Source organism: Anas acuta, chromosome 1 (genome assembly GCF_963932015.1).
Source record: "Anas acuta chromosome 1, bAnaAcu1.1, whole genome shotgun sequence".
NCBI classification, from domain to species: Eukaryota; Metazoa; Chordata; class Aves; order Anseriformes; family Anatidae; genus Anas; species Anas acuta.
In genome coordinates this window covers 45183732-45202265 of record NC_088979.1, presented here as the reverse complement: position 1 = coordinate 45202265, position 18534 = coordinate 45183732, and the positions used below count along the sequence as shown (strand labels likewise).

General features: G+C 34.6%; 2 protein-coding genes across 5 annotated transcripts in view; one reads left to right on the top strand and one right to left on the bottom strand.

The window, feature by feature from the left end:
• Window positions 1-18534, bottom strand: part of NDFIP2 (Nedd4 family interacting protein 2) — a 532803-nt gene that overhangs the window by 114765 nt on the left and 399504 nt on the right. The window lies entirely within an intron of this gene.
• RBM26 (RNA binding motif protein 26) overlaps window positions 1-18534 on the top strand; it is a 51330-nt gene that overhangs the window by 24131 nt on the left and 8665 nt on the right. For 2 of the 3 annotated variants that reach the window (XM_068676799.1, XM_068676792.1), the window contains exons 12-19: window positions 1099-1263; window positions 3798-3929; window positions 4983-5054; window positions 8113-8241; window positions 10383-10457; window positions 11096-11266; window positions 16431-16535; window positions 18130-18339. In XM_068676799.1, the coding sequence (XP_068532900.1) occupies window positions 1099-1263; window positions 3798-3929; window positions 4983-5054; window positions 8113-8241; window positions 10383-10457; window positions 11096-11266; window positions 16431-16535; window positions 18130-18339 (1059 nt within the window). The remainder of the gene's footprint in view (window positions 1-1098; window positions 1264-3797; window positions 3930-4982; window positions 5055-8112; window positions 8242-10382; window positions 10458-11095; window positions 11267-16430; window positions 16536-18129; window positions 18340-18534) is intronic. The other variant, XM_068676808.1, reaches the window with a different exon arrangement.

Here is an 18534-nt window from a genome sequence, read left to right as displayed (position 1 = left end):
ATTTAAAACATTTAAAATTGTTGATTTTTTTTTCTTCTGACCTTTCCACATCTCTGGATCTTGTGTTATAAACCCTCTATTTTTTTTGAGGTGAATTGTAAATACAGAAAATTGTTTCTCATCTAGAAAACAGTCCCCATTTATATGATTACTTTCCAGTTCCATAATAGTGGTGGTTTATCCCTTACGCTTACTTCCTAGTACATCTGAGTGACCCACTTTTTTAAAAACAGTTATTTATAAACAGAAATAAGCAAACAATTAGAGAAAGGTACAAAAGAGATGCAAAGAGCTAAAAGTAAGTTAAGCTTGATTGCTGTATTACATATTGAAGGCTGTGTGCAATGTCAATATTTCGTACCTAGCATCTAAGTTACTCAGCCTGATTTTTCATTGTGCTTCATTATCAGCAACAAAAAATTCCAGATACTAGTGTTTTCATGTATGCCTTCCTGTTTGCCATGCAAGATGGAATGAAGAGATGTTATGGAGTATTTCTTGTGCACTAACACAGTAGAGAATGAATGTTCTGTTGCCATCTAAACACTGAGAGAATTGAAATTTATCTTAATTGCTCTTAAATGTTTCTTAAGCCATTAAGAAAGGAGTGAGAAGAGGGGGAACAGAGATTAAAAACTGTGCTTATCTTCCAAAAGGTGTAATTTTGTTCTTTGAAGATTTCTAAGGTAATATGTTCGTATCCAAAGGAGGAAAACCAAAATGAACTTCGTTATTTAGCTCTGATATTAGATAGGGAATTTATTAATCAACTCCTGTGTTTGTTTATAGTAGTTGCCTTTATTTCAGTGATGCTTCCTCTTGTCTTTCAAAGAGCTACGCATATTTGCAATTAGAAATCCTGTTTTGCTATTTATGAATTTTACTTTAGTGGTTTTTAACTATTAAAGTTGATTAACTTAATCTCAAGGTTGCTTCTTGACACCAGGCTTTTCAAACAGAATCATGAATGGGAAATACTGATCTACTGATCCGTACCGATTTTAAATCATAAGGTTCTGAAACTGTTGGTTTTGTAGTAGCTGTGACACAGATGAAAATACTACATAGAGTAAGTTCTGTTTTTGTTTTAAATCTTAGGTTGCATATCAAGGTGATCCAGAAGGTGCCCTTATTCAGTTTGCCACACATGAAGAAGCAAAGAAAGCTATATCAAGTACAGAAGCAGTATTAAATAATCGCTTTATCAAAGTTTATTGGCATCGAGAAGGCAGTGCACCACAAATACAAACTACCACACAGAAGGTAGAGGATCTAAGTCTATTCTATCTAGAGCTTTATGTAAAATATGTTCTTTTAAACATTGCTTTTAAATGTTTATAGAAAGAAAACTAAATATTTTTGAAATAAGGAATATTTGATGTTGTTCCTTTCCAAAAGTTACTCCGTAATTGTAGATTTTTTTTTTACTTCATGTACAAGGTTCAAGAGTTGATAGCATGGTAGGACCGAAAATACTAAATGAAAGTTCTTCTCTGACTTCTGGGGAATTACGCTCTATTATCTTGATGCTACCATCTGCTTGAATAACTTCTATTTTGCTTTAACTACTTTTTTTTTTCCTTCTGGTGATCATAAGACAGTTGTATGTGTTTATGGTCATTTTCTTGAAAGAAGACCTCCATTTTCTTCCAAAAGGTGCTGCTTTTTCTAGCTGTCTTTGTCCTTTCCTACTGGGCTTGCATACTGCTATAGAAGATTGCAGCAGAGTTGGCTTTATCCAAAGATAAATATGTTTATGCGCATAAACACACATACACACACACATGTATAGAGGGAGAGGAAGTGCAAATTCCACTATAAGAGGAAGAGCTACATTACCCTAATTTTGGGGGAACAGAAGGGGGCATTTTACATTTTTGGAGCACCTGTTGGTTGTTGTAAAGTGCATTGTAGAGTATCATTGGCAAATTTTTAAGAATATGAAACAGTAACTACTGTTACGGAGCTTAAGTTCATAGACTGTGGCAAGCTAAATTGGATTTCTTAGCAGGCCTCATGGTTCCACTGAAACACAAAAAGATGCTTGGATTCTCCCAAGTCATGTAGGTTATTGGATAGAGAGTTTTATCAGTTAGCTTCCGGCATAGCAGTTCCTACTAAATACTTATGTATCCTCCCTGATCAGATTTGTTGTCACTGTGGAATGTTCTAGACTTAGAAAACATGACAAAGACTTTGTAGAAGAAATATTCTTGTATTTATATGTGCTGATATAATAACCAGTATTGGAGGTTATTTCAACTGTTGCTCCAGGTTTTTAAATCCTTCCCTTTTCTTGATGGTGTATGTCATCATCATTGAGAAAAATTACCTAGTTTTCCAGATCAGTCCTGCTGTAGGGCATTTTAGGTAACAGTTTCATTTGTCTCCTTCTTTTGTAACATATATTCTGCTTACTAAAACTCCATTTTTGTAGGTGAAGACACCCACCTCACTAACTATCCTGTTACCATCCCTTAGGTTTGACTTTGGATTCAAATTTATAAGTATCCCCGATCTGAACCTGCAGTATTCAACATTATTTTCTAAGCTTGATTTACATCAGATCAGCCAGAAGAGGGCAGTGGAGTATGTAGTTTGCAGGAATACAGACATTGCCTCTCTTGAGTAGGATAGCTTGAATACTTATTGCCATCAGTTTATTTGACTATTATGCAATCCACCTGGGAGTATTAACTGTGTATTTACAACCAGATACCAGATCTTTATATTTGTGATTTTGCAGAACATGTTAAATAGTCTTAGGGATTTTAGTTATGTTGTTAGTTTCACAGCATACCACCTTTGATGTGTAAACTTGAGTAGTTTGAGATTGAATTCCTCCCAAGGTCAGGTGACAGTATTAAAGGTTCCTGTTTCACAAAGAACAACCTTTTGTCTCATGTCAGGAAACTACAACTTGAAGTCTACTATGGGGGCCAGTGGGCACTATACTACATTTTATAGTATTTCAATTTTATAGTTTTTATAGTATTTCATTTATAGTTCTATAGTGTTTTATAGTACTGCAAATGCTGTATGTATAGCTGACTTCTGGAATGGAGGAACAGATTAGGTGACCTGTTGAGGGTTTCTTCCACTTCTGTGTTTTTTTTTTTTCCCATAAATACAGTGTCAGGTTTGCTTAGAAACTTAGACGCATAAGTTGTTTTTGTTTTGTTTTTGTTTTTTGCTTAAGTAGAGTTTTTGTCAAAAAAAAAAAAAAAAGACGAAGCGTTAGCTGTCAGGGTATATCAGTGGTAGTTTTGAAGATTAGCTGCTGTTTTCTGATTCCTCAGTCCCACTAGTGCATGTCTCCATATTCTTCCTTCTTTTTCTCTTTTGTGCAAGTTAAATACATAAGAGATGAAAAGGTATATATCAGAGTGAAAAATGAGAATCTTTATGATACAAGTTTGTGTTCTGCCATTCTCTAGGTGTTTGATGAAAGATTGATTTGTGAAAGGAATCACAGATGCCAGTTTTTATTCAGTTCAGTTTTGGATGGAAATTAAGATAGTCTAATTAGACGCAATTAATGGAATCAGATCCAAGACTGATCTGTGAGCTGCACGTGCCAAATAAATGTTACAGCTGTATGCACTTCACAGTCAAAGTAACATCCCAAGTCTCATTAAGCGTTTATTTTTGCAGTCAGGCAAGAAGCTATTGAATGATTAGAAAGTGTAAATCTAAATGCCATTACAGGAATATCCTGTATTTTCTGAACTGTATATGTAGTAGGCTTTTGTTATTGATATTACAATGTGCTTTTCTTGGGGTGGGGGGTGTTACAGGTAATACAACCCTTAGGTCAGCAACCTAGCTTACCGGTAGTGAAACAATCAGTCAAGGAGCGATTAGGTCCAGTACCTGCAAGTAACATTGAACCTACAGAAGCACAGAGTGCCAATACAGAAGTCACTCAGGTATGTATGATCTGCCAAAAAAAAAAAAAAAAAGAATTTTCTTTCTGTATTAGGTTCCATAGTGTATAAATACATGCCAAGAAATGTATCAATCATTGTGTTAATCATACAGTGCAAATAAACATTTACTGCTTTTAAGTGCATCTAATTTGACTGAGTGGTGTCCTGATATTACAGTTTTTCCTAAGTGCAATGATACATGTCTTTTTTAAATTCTTTTTATCATAACTTTTTACTTAGTTCAAAAAACAAAAGACTAAAAATGTTTCATTAATGTTATGCTAAAAGTCAATTTTCAGATTTCAAAGTAAGTCTACTAAAAAACTAAATGTTACCCTTTTAAAATTTCATATATGTTAAACATCTCAACCCGTTTGAAACTAATGGTCAGCATCTGAAAGTGTTTTCAGTATGCATACCATCACCCTTAAGGAAGAAGATAGTTGTAATGTCAATCCAAATCATGACAAAATCTGTCATGTTACTCACACATGAAATAGCCTTTAAATTTTGATTGTGTTGGAAGTATCTTCTCATAAATAACAGTGTCACAACTTTAGTTTTCCTTCTGAGAAGGAAGGCTTCACCTTTTAAATTCTAAAGGTTTGAATTTCTGATTTTAAATTCAAACCACAGCTTCCTGCAAATGATGCCTGTAAATAGCAGCTTGTAGAACACAAAAAGTGAAGTGTATTTAAAAGGGCCTGTCTTGGAAATAATCTATTGGCATGTTGTGTGTTTCTTTAAAAAATAATAATAAAAAAAATGCAACAACATAATTTGTGATTCCATATTTGGCTGTATCTTTCTTTAATACATTTAAAACACATAGGAGCATATTAGCTGTTGAAGTCCTATATATATAAAATTCATTTTTCAACAGCTTTGATATTATTTTTCCTTTTAATGTTGCTCAGTAATCTATGATTTTGTTATGCCAATCTTTTTTTTTTTTTTTTAATCCCTAACATTTGGAATTACACAGGAAACCATAAGTTATTGTATTCATAATGTTAAACATAACTGAAAGTTAATTTTGTGTTGTTTTCTTAGAATGTGACTAAATTATCTGTGAAGGACAGACTGGGTTTTGTGTCAAAGCCAGTTACTCCTGCAACTGAAAAGGTAAGAATTATTTTTATTATAAAAACCCTTGTGTCTATATTCAGTTTGTTTCATAAGAAATGAATACAGTCATTATTTAAAGGTTAGTTTTATGGAGTATAGTATATAGAAACTCTGATTAGCTGATGGCTATATGATTACAGTAGGTGTAAAACATGCTAGGAGAGAAGCTGCTATTCTGTGTTTTTTGTTTTAATGTGATAGATTCTATTTATTCAGTCATGAAAATAATTAGAAATGTTCTAGGATCCTAAGTTGTTAGAACAATGCCAAAATTCAGTTCAAAAACACATATATATGTTAGTACTAGATAGGAATCTTTTTAAAGTCTTTATTTCAAAAAAGACCAACCCGTAACACAAAAAAAAAATAAACACACACAAAAAAAATCTCCAAGAAGCTTTTAGGCTTTTGTGTCCCTTAAAAGGTGATGCTGTAAACATTTGTTTTCTTAATTGGTCTTGCAATTTTGTAGTACTTAGGAAAAGATGAAAGTGAAAATTAACGAGAAAGGACTAAGAGGTAAGGTGGGAGAGAGTTGTATCTGAATGGTAGTTAAGAGTTACATATTTTTTCCAGTAGTAGAAATTTTCATAACAGTTGCTGATGAGGTTTAGTACTTTACTACTGAAGTTTATAAGGCATATTTTCAATCTGTTTAGCACCTTAGGTCATGGTCTTCCTCAGTATTTGTAACATTCATTTGAGACGACTTTTTGTGGAAAGGCAGCAAGTTTTACCCAGTAACAAGATTTGTCTGCCTAGTTATATACCTTTTCTATTCTGAATTGGCTTTGACTGAAATTAATGATAGAGTGCATTTCCCTCTACCTTACAGTGCATCCATTACTGCTGATAGTGAAATTCATTGCAAAGTTACAGTGCTATGCTTTGCACACAGAAGTAATTATTTACTGTTGAGTTTTAAATACAGATGTCTCTTCGACTCATTTCCAAGCCAAACAGTCTACCTAAATATAGTTATCGTGGCTTCCTGGCTATGTTCTATTGCATTCTTGTTGCCCTAAATTATTAAAATATGTAAAATGTAGTTCAGGGATACGTAGTATTATATGTATATTGAATGTCTACTTTAGAAATAGGAAGTCTGCTTCAGTTGAAGTGGGAATACTTTCTTTCTGCAACAGCTGAGTTATGCTGAAACACCTTTCTACAAAGAGTAAATTCATGCTACAAAAGGTTTTTCCACTGTGTTGTCTTACAGTACAGACTGATTTTAATAAGCTGCTGGACTGCTCAGTGGATAGATTGTGAGCAGCAGTTTCCTTTGGCATTTTTATTAGGGTTCTGAAACTTGTTTTAACCTAACACTTATCCCTTTGCAAGGCAATGCTTTGCTTAGTTTGCTCTGATAGTGCTCTATGTCCATTAGAAATTAGTAGATTTACAATTGTCAAAAGCGTAGATATTTCCTAGATGTTTTTCTACTTCTGACTAAGTACAGGGAATGGCAAGAACTTTCCAGTAAGAAAGTAGGTTGGTTTGCCTCCCAAAGAGCAGGAGGAAATGGAGATGAAACAGTCATCGTAATGCATTTTCAGATCTGGATAGGGACTTCCAGTTTATGAACTTGTGAAAAGTTTCACTGTTCTCTCTTGAATAGCATTAAAAGACTTACAAGACCGATAGTGTGTTGCTTCTTGCTCTTCTGTATTAGTTAATGCAAGTGCATCTGTTGCAGCATCTCTCCTTATTATTTGAGATGAGTAAGTGTGGTTCATTCAGACATGAGGAAATTTCAGGGCGAAAGGGATGTGTCAGTATATTTGTTCTTTACTCAGTCCTCTCTTTGTGATGTGGCCTGTCTTAAAGCTACTTTGTAAAAGGAACTACAGGGATGTACATACATTGACGTGCTTCAGTAAGTTAATAAATACAATTACTCCATCTCCTTTTTGATGGCCTGCTTAGAGAATTTTATATCAGCTTTTATAACATGCTTTGAATTTTTTGTTTTTTCCATCTGCACTGCCTACTCTGGAAAATATCTGTGGGAAAAAATAGTATCAATAGCACAATGAAGTGCAGATCTTTTATATGAAGTGTTCTTCTGATCTTTTGATCTTTTCTGTCTTTCTAAAGTTTTGTGGCTGTCCCTTTTTTTCCTCCTGTTGTTGGGCATTGTGTCTTATTTTATGGAGTGCATGGTGACCAGTAGACTCTGCATGCATCTTTTAATTTTCCATGTATTTAAACTATTTTTTAACTCCCAGAGATGATACCAAATGCATAATTGTTGTGATTTGCTAACAAGGCAGGCAAGATCATGGCAATATCATCTCCAGCAGTTAGTCATGGGTTTTTCAATACTAAAGTGACCAAAGTGTACTTCAAGTAATGTGATAAGAAACAGAACATTCCAAATTCTCAGGTATTGCAGAGAAGTATATGTTAGAGAGGTTGTTAGCAGGCAACTATGCTCTCGGTCATGGAGAAATATCTGTATCTCCTTAGAAACATAGGAAAGAGAGACATGGGAGTCTTTTCCTTTCCTGTATGATGTTCAGCGATTCCCTACACCTCTTACCTCTTGTTGATTGTGCAAGCTGTATTTTGCACAAGCTGCATATGAAAAGGAACTATTTTGTCTACATTGGACCTTAGTTTCTACAATTATGTTGAAATTTTGCCTAGAAAATTCATGCAGCTATGGAAAATTGTATTTTAAACTTCAAAATAAAAAAGAGAAACTTGAGTTATTCTTGGGCAAATCACAGTCTTCTGTTTTCTTAATTATGTTCAAATACCTTAAATTTTACATATTTTAAGCATGGAAATATATATGAAATCTCAATGGAAAGGATTTATAATCTGATGTTTATAATTCTTGCATATTTGATGTGATGCTGCCTTTTTAAAAGTTGTTTAACTTCAGCAACTCCAAATAAAATTGTTATGCCAAATTTTTATATTCATACCATCAAAACAGACAAAAGAAAAGACATACATTTTTTAAGCAGTCATGTTTTTTTTTGAAGAAAAAAAAAAGCACTGAAGTTCACTGGCAAAAAAAAAATAAAATGATTTCCTTCTATAGGTTTTATCCACTTCTACTGGCTTGACAAAAACTGTGTACAACCCTGCTGCTTTGAAGGCAGCACAGAAATCTTTGCCTGTTGTTTCCACTTCCGTGCTAGACTCTAATGAAGCACAGAAGAAAAAACAGGTAAATTAAATATGCTTCTTTCTAAAATGGACCTAGATTGGGAATTTGTGACCACTAGAGATAGTGCACTATATATATTTATCTCAAGAGCATAGATGAAACTAGCTACAAGATAAAATTTACTATAACTTTTTTTCAAAGGACAAGAAAATTCAGTATTTGTTTTATTATTATTTCAGTGCATGTTCAGGCAGTGTAAGCAGACGTGAAGCTCTTTAGTAGTGCGAAGCACTTTTTCCTGGAAACAGAATCTCCATGTTGAGGCATGAATTGTCTATTGTGAGTGACAAGGCAGTTTAGTATAGTCACTGCTCTTCTCTCTTACACCTTATCAGACGGAACTGGCCTTGGTAGTTCTCATTAAACTGGCCTTTTTTCCTCAGCGTACTTTGTACTTGCAGTGACAAGTATTGTTTCTTCATCAGATAGAGCTGAGAACTGTATGACTGCATTTTATTGTTTCCAAACTGTAGTTCTCTTGCATCCATTTTTGTTTCTGCATAGTACTAGAATTTCTCATTTTGAAGAGGAAGTGCAACAAAAATGTGTTTGGCCTTCAACAGGTCACTTAGTGGTAGTATAGCTTGCTTAGAATTTTCAAAGTGCCCAGTAAAGCTCCTTTTTTTAAGGTTTATTCTTAACCTTCCTAAAAACTAAATATAGGACAACATTTATCTCACTGGCTTCAAATCACAAATTAAGAGTTGAATATTAATTTAGGTTCAGATGTAAGCGTTGAGAGTAGTATAATCATTATACTACTAAGCCTGTTGGTCAACTTCTATATCTAATGTCTGATAAAATTTGAAATAACAGATTGTGGCTGCATGTCAGTTGTGGCATTGGTCCAGACTTTAAAGAAATCACTTCTAATTTGGGGATTTTATTTCACGTTTGTCCCCCAAAACATGTTTTTCAGAATTAGAGCTTTTACCTTTCAAGATAAGAAATCGAGTGCTTATGAAATGCTGAAAAACTTGGAATGAAATTAATGACTCATCATAACACCTATTTTTTTGAGAGAGAAAACACTGAAGACGTGCTAAATGATGGCTTCATTTCTCTTGCGCTCTTGTGCTCTTTTCTTGTCTTCAGAAATTATGATATGCTAGCACTTGTGGAAAAACATGGTTTTGTGGGACTCATTCCCTTCTTCCTTCTTGTCACCCTAGTTTTTCTTAGCGTTCATCCCCATGTCTTATCTTTCCTTTCCCTGTGAAAAAACGATTGCACATTATGTTGCAAACCTAACATTTCATGCATCAGAATTTGCCAGTATTTGGAAAGACATGTACAAACCTTACTACTATTTCTTTTTTTATGGCTTTTGTGCCTTTACACTTTGTATGTGGTAATTGACTTGCAGTCTGATACAAGTTGATTGGCAATCAAAATCATCTTCTACCACTTTTATCCTGTTAAATATGTTACTATTAAAGCTCTTTATTGTTTTCTGCAACTATCCTGGTGCCTAAGACCTTTTACATTCTGTATCTGAGAGCAATTGCTTTCTCTGTAGAAACATTATTAGGAAGAGCTGAGTGCAGCAGCTGTGGTCATCTCCTCCTACATTTCCTTCTGAGTGCAATATGTAACAAATTAATCAGTTTCAGTTGATTATGATTTGCTTATTGGAATGCCAAGATTTTGTTTTTAGCAGACATAAAAGAGATGATTTTCTGTGGATAACATTTTAATTTTAGAAAATAGAATGTTTTTGATTTTTTTTTTTCTGGCCTGGAACTATACTGGAGAGTGTGTTTAATTGATGGACTTGATTTACAGTAGCTTTCAAGATACCATCTTAGCAAGTCTAAAATCTTGTATGCTTTACCTGTTGTGGAGGTAGTGTGTTATTTTGCCTTTCAACTTTTGGTGGAATTGTGCAAAGATTGTTTTACATAACTAATGAGGTCTTTCCAGCACATATGCAAATAAAGATAACCAAATTAGTGAATGAGGTAATGATGCTTTGATTTTCACAGCATAAATTTAAGTATTTCCTATCAGTACTTTGAGTTCACTATTTTTTTCCTTATATTGTAAGTTACTATTTTATAGTTACCAGATACGGTGTATTATTCTTCTGAAATTGTTCTTCCAAATCTACAAACTTTCTGTAATTTTTGAAATGTTTTTAGGAAGCATTGCGACTTCAGCAAGACGTGAGAAAAAAGAAGCAAGAAATCTTGGAGAAGCACATTGAAACACAAAAGGTAAACCGTTAGCACTATACAAGGCCAGCAGTTCAGTTGTAAAACTCAGTTCACTTGAAAATCTTTCAGAATTTGTTGGCATGAGCTACCAAACTGACTTAAAGTAATGTGCTAATGCTAATTCAAGAGAAAACATGCTCTTTTTTTTAAGTTTAGAGTTTTAATCAAACTTGCCATGTTAGTCCACTTAAACTCCGAGCATCTACAATTTGGATGCTTTTTTCTAGTTGAAATTAAAAAACTTTAGGTGCAAAATATGTGCTTTTGGTGAACAAGTGCAAGTCAGAGAGTTCTATACTTGGCAAGAGCAAGAGAAATTGATACTGAAAAGTACTCATGACTGCACTCAAGCTTGAGAGGGGAAAAAGGACAAAATGTCATTTAGGTTGAATACAAATATTGGAATAATTTCAATATGTTCAACAAATCTGTCCAAATAAAATAGAGATGCTAGATGTTCATTAGCAAATTATTAACCAGAGATTAAAATATCTGAATATAAGCTGTTAAATGCCTTTTTTATTGAGTTTTGAAGATCACAGCAAGGGTAATGCAAAATTATGTTTTCCATTAGCTGTGGTGAGTACTGGAAAACAGATCTGTAAGTGTAGTTTAATATTTTTTTTTTAATTGGACAGATGCTGATTTCGAAGCTGGAGAAAAATAAAGCCATGAAATCAGAAGATAAAGCAGAAATCATGAAAACACTGGAAATACTGACTAATAGCATTACCAAGTTAAAGGATGAATTAAAGGGTGTATCATCAGGAGGAGGGACTCCTCTAAAAAGCATGAAAACTAAGACTCAGGTACTCAAGTTTTGGTCAGCTTTCTAATAAAAAGAATGTACATGTTTACGGCACCCAGAATGAAAATATGCAGCCACATCAGAGGTATTTAGAAGTATACTGTTTTAATTTTGGAGTCTTCTATGAAGTGAGATTGTTTTTGCGCTCTCTTTAAAGGAGCATAGTTAATTTAAAAACAGTGCCGTTGTCTAGAAGTTTTACCCACTGCTACGCAGATACTGTAGGAGGTGATAGCGAGGTGGGGATTGGTCTCTTCTCCCAAGCACCAAGTAATAAGACGAGGAAATGGCCTTTAGTTGCATCAGGGAAGGTTTAGGTTGGGTATTAGAAAAAACTTCTTCAGTGAAAGGGTTATGCAGTATTGGAACAGACTGCCCAGGGAAGTAGTTGAGTCACTGCCTGGGGAGTTGTTGAAGAAACGTGTAGATGTCGTGAAGCAATACATGGATCGATGGTGGACTTGGCAGTGCTAGAACTAGATGATCTTAGAATCATTTGGGTTGGAAAAGACCTCTGTGATTCTGTGATGATCTGGAAGATACCAAAACAGAAATCCTATGATTGTCTTTTGCCTTATTCAATCTTTTTAGTCTGTTCCTTTCATACATTGTTAATAGAAACAATGAAAATAGTATTTCTTATGCAAAAGGATTATCATTGTGCAACACAGATATCCACTGGTCAGGTTAAATACCCAAACTGACTGCTTCATGAAGCTAGTTGACTACTGAACTGGTACATATTTTCTGTTTGTTCTTTTTACATTGCAGAAATTGAAATGTTTGCAAAATGATTTAGATAGAAGATTATACTGGTTGGTTTTCCTTTGATTTAGCTAACTGTATTTGGGCTGAACCTGTTGAGAGGAGTTTCTCTTCTGTGATATACTTACAGTTAATATATTGCTATAACTTGTTTCTTGACTCTACTTAAATATGCAATTACGTTACCTTTTCTAAATCCAGTATTACTCTTTTTGTGGAAGTATATGTTCCTAAACAGATGACAACATGATTAAGAGTTCAGCGAGACTTTGAGAAATAATAAATTTTTAAGGAATTTTTAAGAGGCATTTTAAACATACTACAAGCTTTTCTTGCTTTATTGAATGAGGAAGTACATAACAATAAAGGGCTAGATTTTTATGCAGTGTATTTTTCAGCAGCACACAAAAACACTTGATCTTTTCTTGCTGTTTTCATTCAGTTCTTAAATCTTCTGAATGCTTAATCATCTTTACTAAAGTTTGGGATTCTATTGTAAAAAGCTGGTGCAATGTTACAACCCAGATTTAGTTTAAACAGATCATGAGTTTTCAATTTGACAGAACATTTCTGAGGCTTAATTTTGCTTAGAAATACAGGCATTAGAAGTACATGCAGAATAAATTACAGTGATGTACAGGTGTGGGAAAAAAATAGTACTGAGATGACCTGTATGTACTCACTGTAACTTCTTTTCTTGTTTGTCAGTCAGGAAAAAGTTGGAAGCAGTGCATTTGTATCCTGAAGATGGACATAGTGTGATTACTGGGAGTTGGTGTATACCTCTTAGAATGACTACAGTTGCAGTGGAATAACTCTGTTTTAGAGGGGGAACAAGAGGTAGTAACACCAGTATTCAGCCACTGCTATTTAAACTTACCTTTTTCTTAAATTATAGAAGAGATTTTTCTGATATTTTCAGAGAGAATTGATGCTTTCTAAAGAGAAAATAATTCTTAGAGGTCTTAGATGAAAGAAGTTAACTTCTTGTAGAGTGAATTTGAGTCATAAAAGTCCTAGGAATTGGCAATATTTTCAAAGTTGCTTTTGATTTTTTTCCCCAGTCACTTTCTTGTTCTTAGTATGGTTGGGAATGGTTTCCCAGATTGTTTGCTCCATTATCCTCTCAGGTATCGTGATGAGACTGACCAGTATGTACTTGCTAGATCTTTCTTGCCCTACTTGAAGGTCAGAGTGATATTTGCATTTTTTCAGTGCTGAGGAACCGCCCCCAAATGCCAGGACCTTTCAAAGATAATTAAGATTGGCCTTACAGTGACATCAGTGAGCTCCCTCGGTACTAACCGTCGCATCTATAAGGTCTCAGGGATTTGTGTATGTCCAGTTAGCTTAAATGTTTGCTAACTTGAATCTCTCTTAACAAAGATAAGTCTTACGAGTAAAGACTTGAGGAGAAGGTGACATTGAGTACCTTGGCTGTTCCCATGTCTTTTGTTACAAGTCCCCTTCCACATTCGGTAGTGGGTTTTCATTTTTCATAGCATAGTCTTTGTGTTGTTGCTGATAGACCTATGGAAGCTTTCGGTGTTCCTTACCAGGTGGGCTTTGGCTTTCCAGAATCGTACCTGCATGCTTAGGCAGTCTGTCTGTATTGCATCTGTGTGGTCTGAGCCTACTTCCACCTGTCCTATACTATGTTTTTAGATTTTTGTTAGGAGTTCCTTAGGCATTAATACAGGCCTCCTGCTGTTTATTTCCCGCATGTTTTGGAAAGCAGGGGATATGATTCTTGAAAATCAACCTGCCCTTGCAGCTGCTAGCTAGGACCGTGAGGTGGCTTCCACTTGCCTAAAGAAAGCTCATTTACTACTTCTACCTGATAAGATGGCATGTAGTAGACACCCACTGCACTGTCACCCACATTTGTCTGCCATCTGATGAACTTCTAGCTGGCTTATCATCTGTCTCTGGGCAGAGCTACATGCATTCACATTTCCCTCACACACAGAGGGCAGCTCCTGCTTCTCCCAGGCCTGGCCTTCCTGAAGAGCCAGTATCCATCCACCGCAGCACTCCAGTTGTGTGAGTTACCCTGCAATGCTTCTGTAGTCTCTGTGAGATTGTAGCCTTGGAACTGTGCAGACATCTAATTCCTCCTCTTTGTTTCCTGTCACGTATATCAGTGTACAGGATCTTTAGAGAAGCACTGATTTCCCAAAAAAGTAATGAGGTATTCCCCTACAATACTGTTCTGTAGGCCCTCCTTTATTTATGTTCTGATATGTGCAAGCTTGAAGTTATCCCTCTTCAACCCTGTATCTTGGGATCACTTCAGTCCACATCACTCTTCAGTTGGTAACCTGGTCCATCAGTTTCTCATGTGATTTTAATTTTTAGTTAGTAAAAGTGAGATGATACACTAACTTTAATTAGAGTTTTTAAGCAATTCTTCAGGTGTTTTTCTTTTTTTTTCTATTTTGTAATATGAAAAGTGAAGAAACAGTTCATAATGGACAAAACATCTAGACTCTAGAAGAGTTGATGTTATTGATAGCTTTCTTCTCAGGGAGATTGTGTATTAACAATGAGCATTGTTTTATTAACATTTGAAAGAGAAAAAACATCTGAATTTTGTGAAAGTGAATAATTAAGAGCATTCTTCAGTTAAAATTTATTACTTCAACAATTTTCTGAAAGGTTTTGCACAAGGTTCTCTTGCATTTTATTAGCTGTTAAATCCTAGGCAGCTCAGAAGTCCCTGCAATCTTGCAGGAATAGTTCTGTATGTGAAGCCCATGCGAATGTGTCATTATCTTTACGTATTTTTGTGTGTTCCAGTTCATGTAGATTACAAAATCCCCTTCTCCTGAGTGTAGAAACATTTGCTACCTCCTGCTATGTCTTGAAGGAGGCATTTTCTTCTTGAGACCAGGCACAGCTCTAGAAAAAGAGGAGTCTTCATTAAGAGAACTAAAAATAAACCTCAAAAGTTTAGAGTCATTATGACACCAGTGTCACTGGCTACTTTGTGAGTTTAATTACTGGTCATTAAGAAGTTTCAGAAGTGATTGTTTTGTCATGTCATTTATTTAGCAACACACAGTGGGATTTGAGAGAAACAGTTTCCAGTTTTGAAAACTTTGAAAACCATTATACAGGAGATGATTTTTTGTGGTTGCTCTAGGTGGTGAAAAATGGGGATGAAAGGGGTTCAGGTTGAAGTTGCCAGTTGAATAATCCAGCTTTTTTTCTTTTAAAGCTTCCAGGAAAAAAACAAAGAAACAAAAAACCCCCTTCTTTATCATTCAGTGGTGATACTTGGTTTCCAACTGTCACAACTGCGAAACCTTCATCTCTTGACAACCAGCCTTTGAATACATTACATGCTGTGGTTTTGAATCAACGGGTGTAAATGTAAAACTATTTCATAGTCATCTATAATTTTCTCCTTCATTTGTGATGTCATTAGAACATTTGGCTGCTGCTTTTTCCATTAAAAAAAAAACAGGAAAAGAAAAAACCTTTCCAGTTTGGAACTTGAAATAAAATTTTCACAGTCACATAAAAGCTCTTTCCTGCACCTGTACCATGTCCTGTACCTCTGTGGTTACTGTGAACACCTCTAAATTTGGATTCAGAGACACCTTTCAGTTTCATAGATATTTTTGAACTTTTAAATAATTCTTTCTAAGGTACCATGTGCTGGAGGGCAATTCTGGATATATCAGAGTCCAGCTTTTTGTTAGCAGAGATCTTTTCACTGTGCTTTTTTCTACTGTGGTCTGAACAGAACTACCATTTGTGCTCGTGGTAATCTTAGAAGCTTTTTGTCATTACTGATTATAGATTGTGTATTCATTCATAAATCTACTGCTTTTTTTTTTTTGTAGAATCCCTTTTTATCTCATCATCACTATCATTTAATTTTGCATTTTCTATTTTGTGTATCTGTAGTTTAGAACAAATTCTATTGGCTTTGGCTTTGCACAGTAGACTAGATGGCTTTGACATCACCAAGCTCAGTAACATAATACTACACGTTGAAATTTTATCTTGCCAAGACGCTACTAAGCTTGTGCTTGGCTTATTTTTTTTAAAGTGGAAACCTAGCATTTTAAGCAGTATACCTCTGAAGTTACAGCTATGATCTAAATTAATAAGCCACAACTTGGCTAAATTTTAAATCCCACTACATGTAGTTTTCAAATTCTCTTTCCTTAGAGTTTCTAGGATTATTTTTTTTTTTCAGTTAGAAGTGCTGTGGCAGACTTCTACCTCACCTGAAGGCCAGCACTGGCCAATACTTAAGTCACTGTATATTTCTGAAATAGCCTGCTGATAGGAGTGTAGCAATAGATTCTTGAGTTTCATCAGAAAATTGTTTCCTCACAAGTGAATGTAAACTGTGGAACTAATAATTTGATGTAACAATTTCTTAGATGCAGAAAGAGTTACTAGATACTGAACTGGATTTATACAAGAAGATGCAAGCTGGGGAGGAAGTTACTGAATTAAGACGGAAATACACAGAACTGCAGCTGGAAGTATGTTTGTCTCTTATTTGTAGCAAATAACTTTTAATGAAAATATATTTCTTAGCTTGTGTGTTATATCAAACTTTTTCTTCAGTGCAATATTAAGCTCCGATTATAGATGCAGACGGTTAGCAATAATATATAATAAGTTTCTGAGCTCTCCTTAACCAGAGAAATAGTATTATCTTTAATTTTGATCTCTAATCTATTTAAATTCTGTAACTTTAAAATGACATGGTATTTTACAGATTTATGGTAGTAGTGCTTCCTTGAGAATATGGAGCATTAAATTGTTTTCTATAGGTGGTGCTGTGTTTTTTTACAAAAGAATAAAAGACACAGCTTGTTCTTTTCTTCTTGAATCTCAACATCCTCTTAATAACCAAAAAGACCAAAGTGTCAGAAAGCAGTGTTATTACAGCATTAGTTTGAAGGAAAGATGGACTTAGCAAAATAATGACAATATCTCAAAATGTGTTCTATGTACAGAAATACACTTTTTGTTAAAGGAATCACTTTACAAAAATTTGGAAGTCTATGCAAGATTCTTTGCGTCTTACTCTAAGGATCTCAGAATAGTATTGGAGGTTATTTGGTGTTATATTGTACTGTCTTGAATGTATGATTTTGTAGTAGCTACTTAGTTGCATGATGCTCCTACTTTTTTTTTTTTTCTCTCTGAAGCAGGCTACTGTGTTGCTTAAATCCCTCTTAATGAGGTTTTGTCATGTTTTATGTGTAACTACATATGAACACTGTGCATGTATATACAGCTAGGTTGCATTAAAATCTTACTTCAAAAGTAAGTTGTTAAGGAGCTTTGGTACTTGTGAAAATAGGTTTGTTAATAAGCTAAGCCAACTGAGTAGAGAAATAACACAAGCTGAAGTTACCAGTATTTATTCTGATGGTGAGTAATATTTCTTAGGTGTTCTGAATGATTTCATTAATAAAGAAAATTATCTCCTCATGGATGATACTGTTGGCATGCATTCAAATAGTGTTATTAGTGGTTGAGTTGTAAACAAACACTGTAGAATATTATTTGCAACTTATTTTTTAAATGGCTGATGGAGATACTGTCACTGACCTTTTGACTTTTAGAGAATGCATACCTGTTCTTTAAAAATGGAAGCACAGATGTTGCAGGACTGGAAGCTAGTGACTATGTAGACCCAAATTTTTAGAGAATACTTTGTTGTTGGAGGTTCTTAGTAGGGCCTCTCCTGCATACCTCACAGTCCTGTAACCAAAACCTACTATGCTCCATATTTTCTTGTCAGAATGATAGTTCTTGTTTTTGAATTAAGAGAAAATTGCTAGTCCTCACATCGAGAAATTTCAGATGTTACACTACAGTCTGACCTCCTTTGAGGAATTGTCATTACAGATGAGGGTTCTTCTGACTTTTTTTTTTTTTTTGAATACTTCGGTCTTTTTTTCTGTTGCTGTCCTGTTTTTGATCTGTTACTAAAAAATAATACTTTTGTAAACATCTTATTTTAAAACCTGTAAGCTTCTCTGTGAATGTGTTTGGTATTTTTGTCTAAACATTTAGATTATGAATTTTTATAAATCACTATGTTATGTATAAATATCTTAGGCTGCCAAACGAGGGATTCTTTCTTCAGTTCGTGGTAGAGGGGTTCATGCAAGAGGTCGGGGTGCATCACGTAGCAGAGGTAGAGGAATACGTGGACGGGGTAGAGGCAGAGGAGTTCCTGTGCATGCGGTTGTGGATCATCGACCTAGGGCATTAGAAATCTCTGCATTTACAGAAAGTGATAGAGAAGATCTTCTTCCTCATTTTGCGGTATGTTGTAATTTCGCTTCTTCTGTTCTTTGGATAACATTCTTTTTTCCAATGACTTTTTTTTTCTTGACTTAATTCATCTGGAAATTTTATTTAGGACTGAATCTATAACGTGATATAAATTCATGATTTAAAAGTTCACGATTTAAAAAAAAAATCAGAATTTAAGCAGTATTTTTATGCAAGTATTGATAA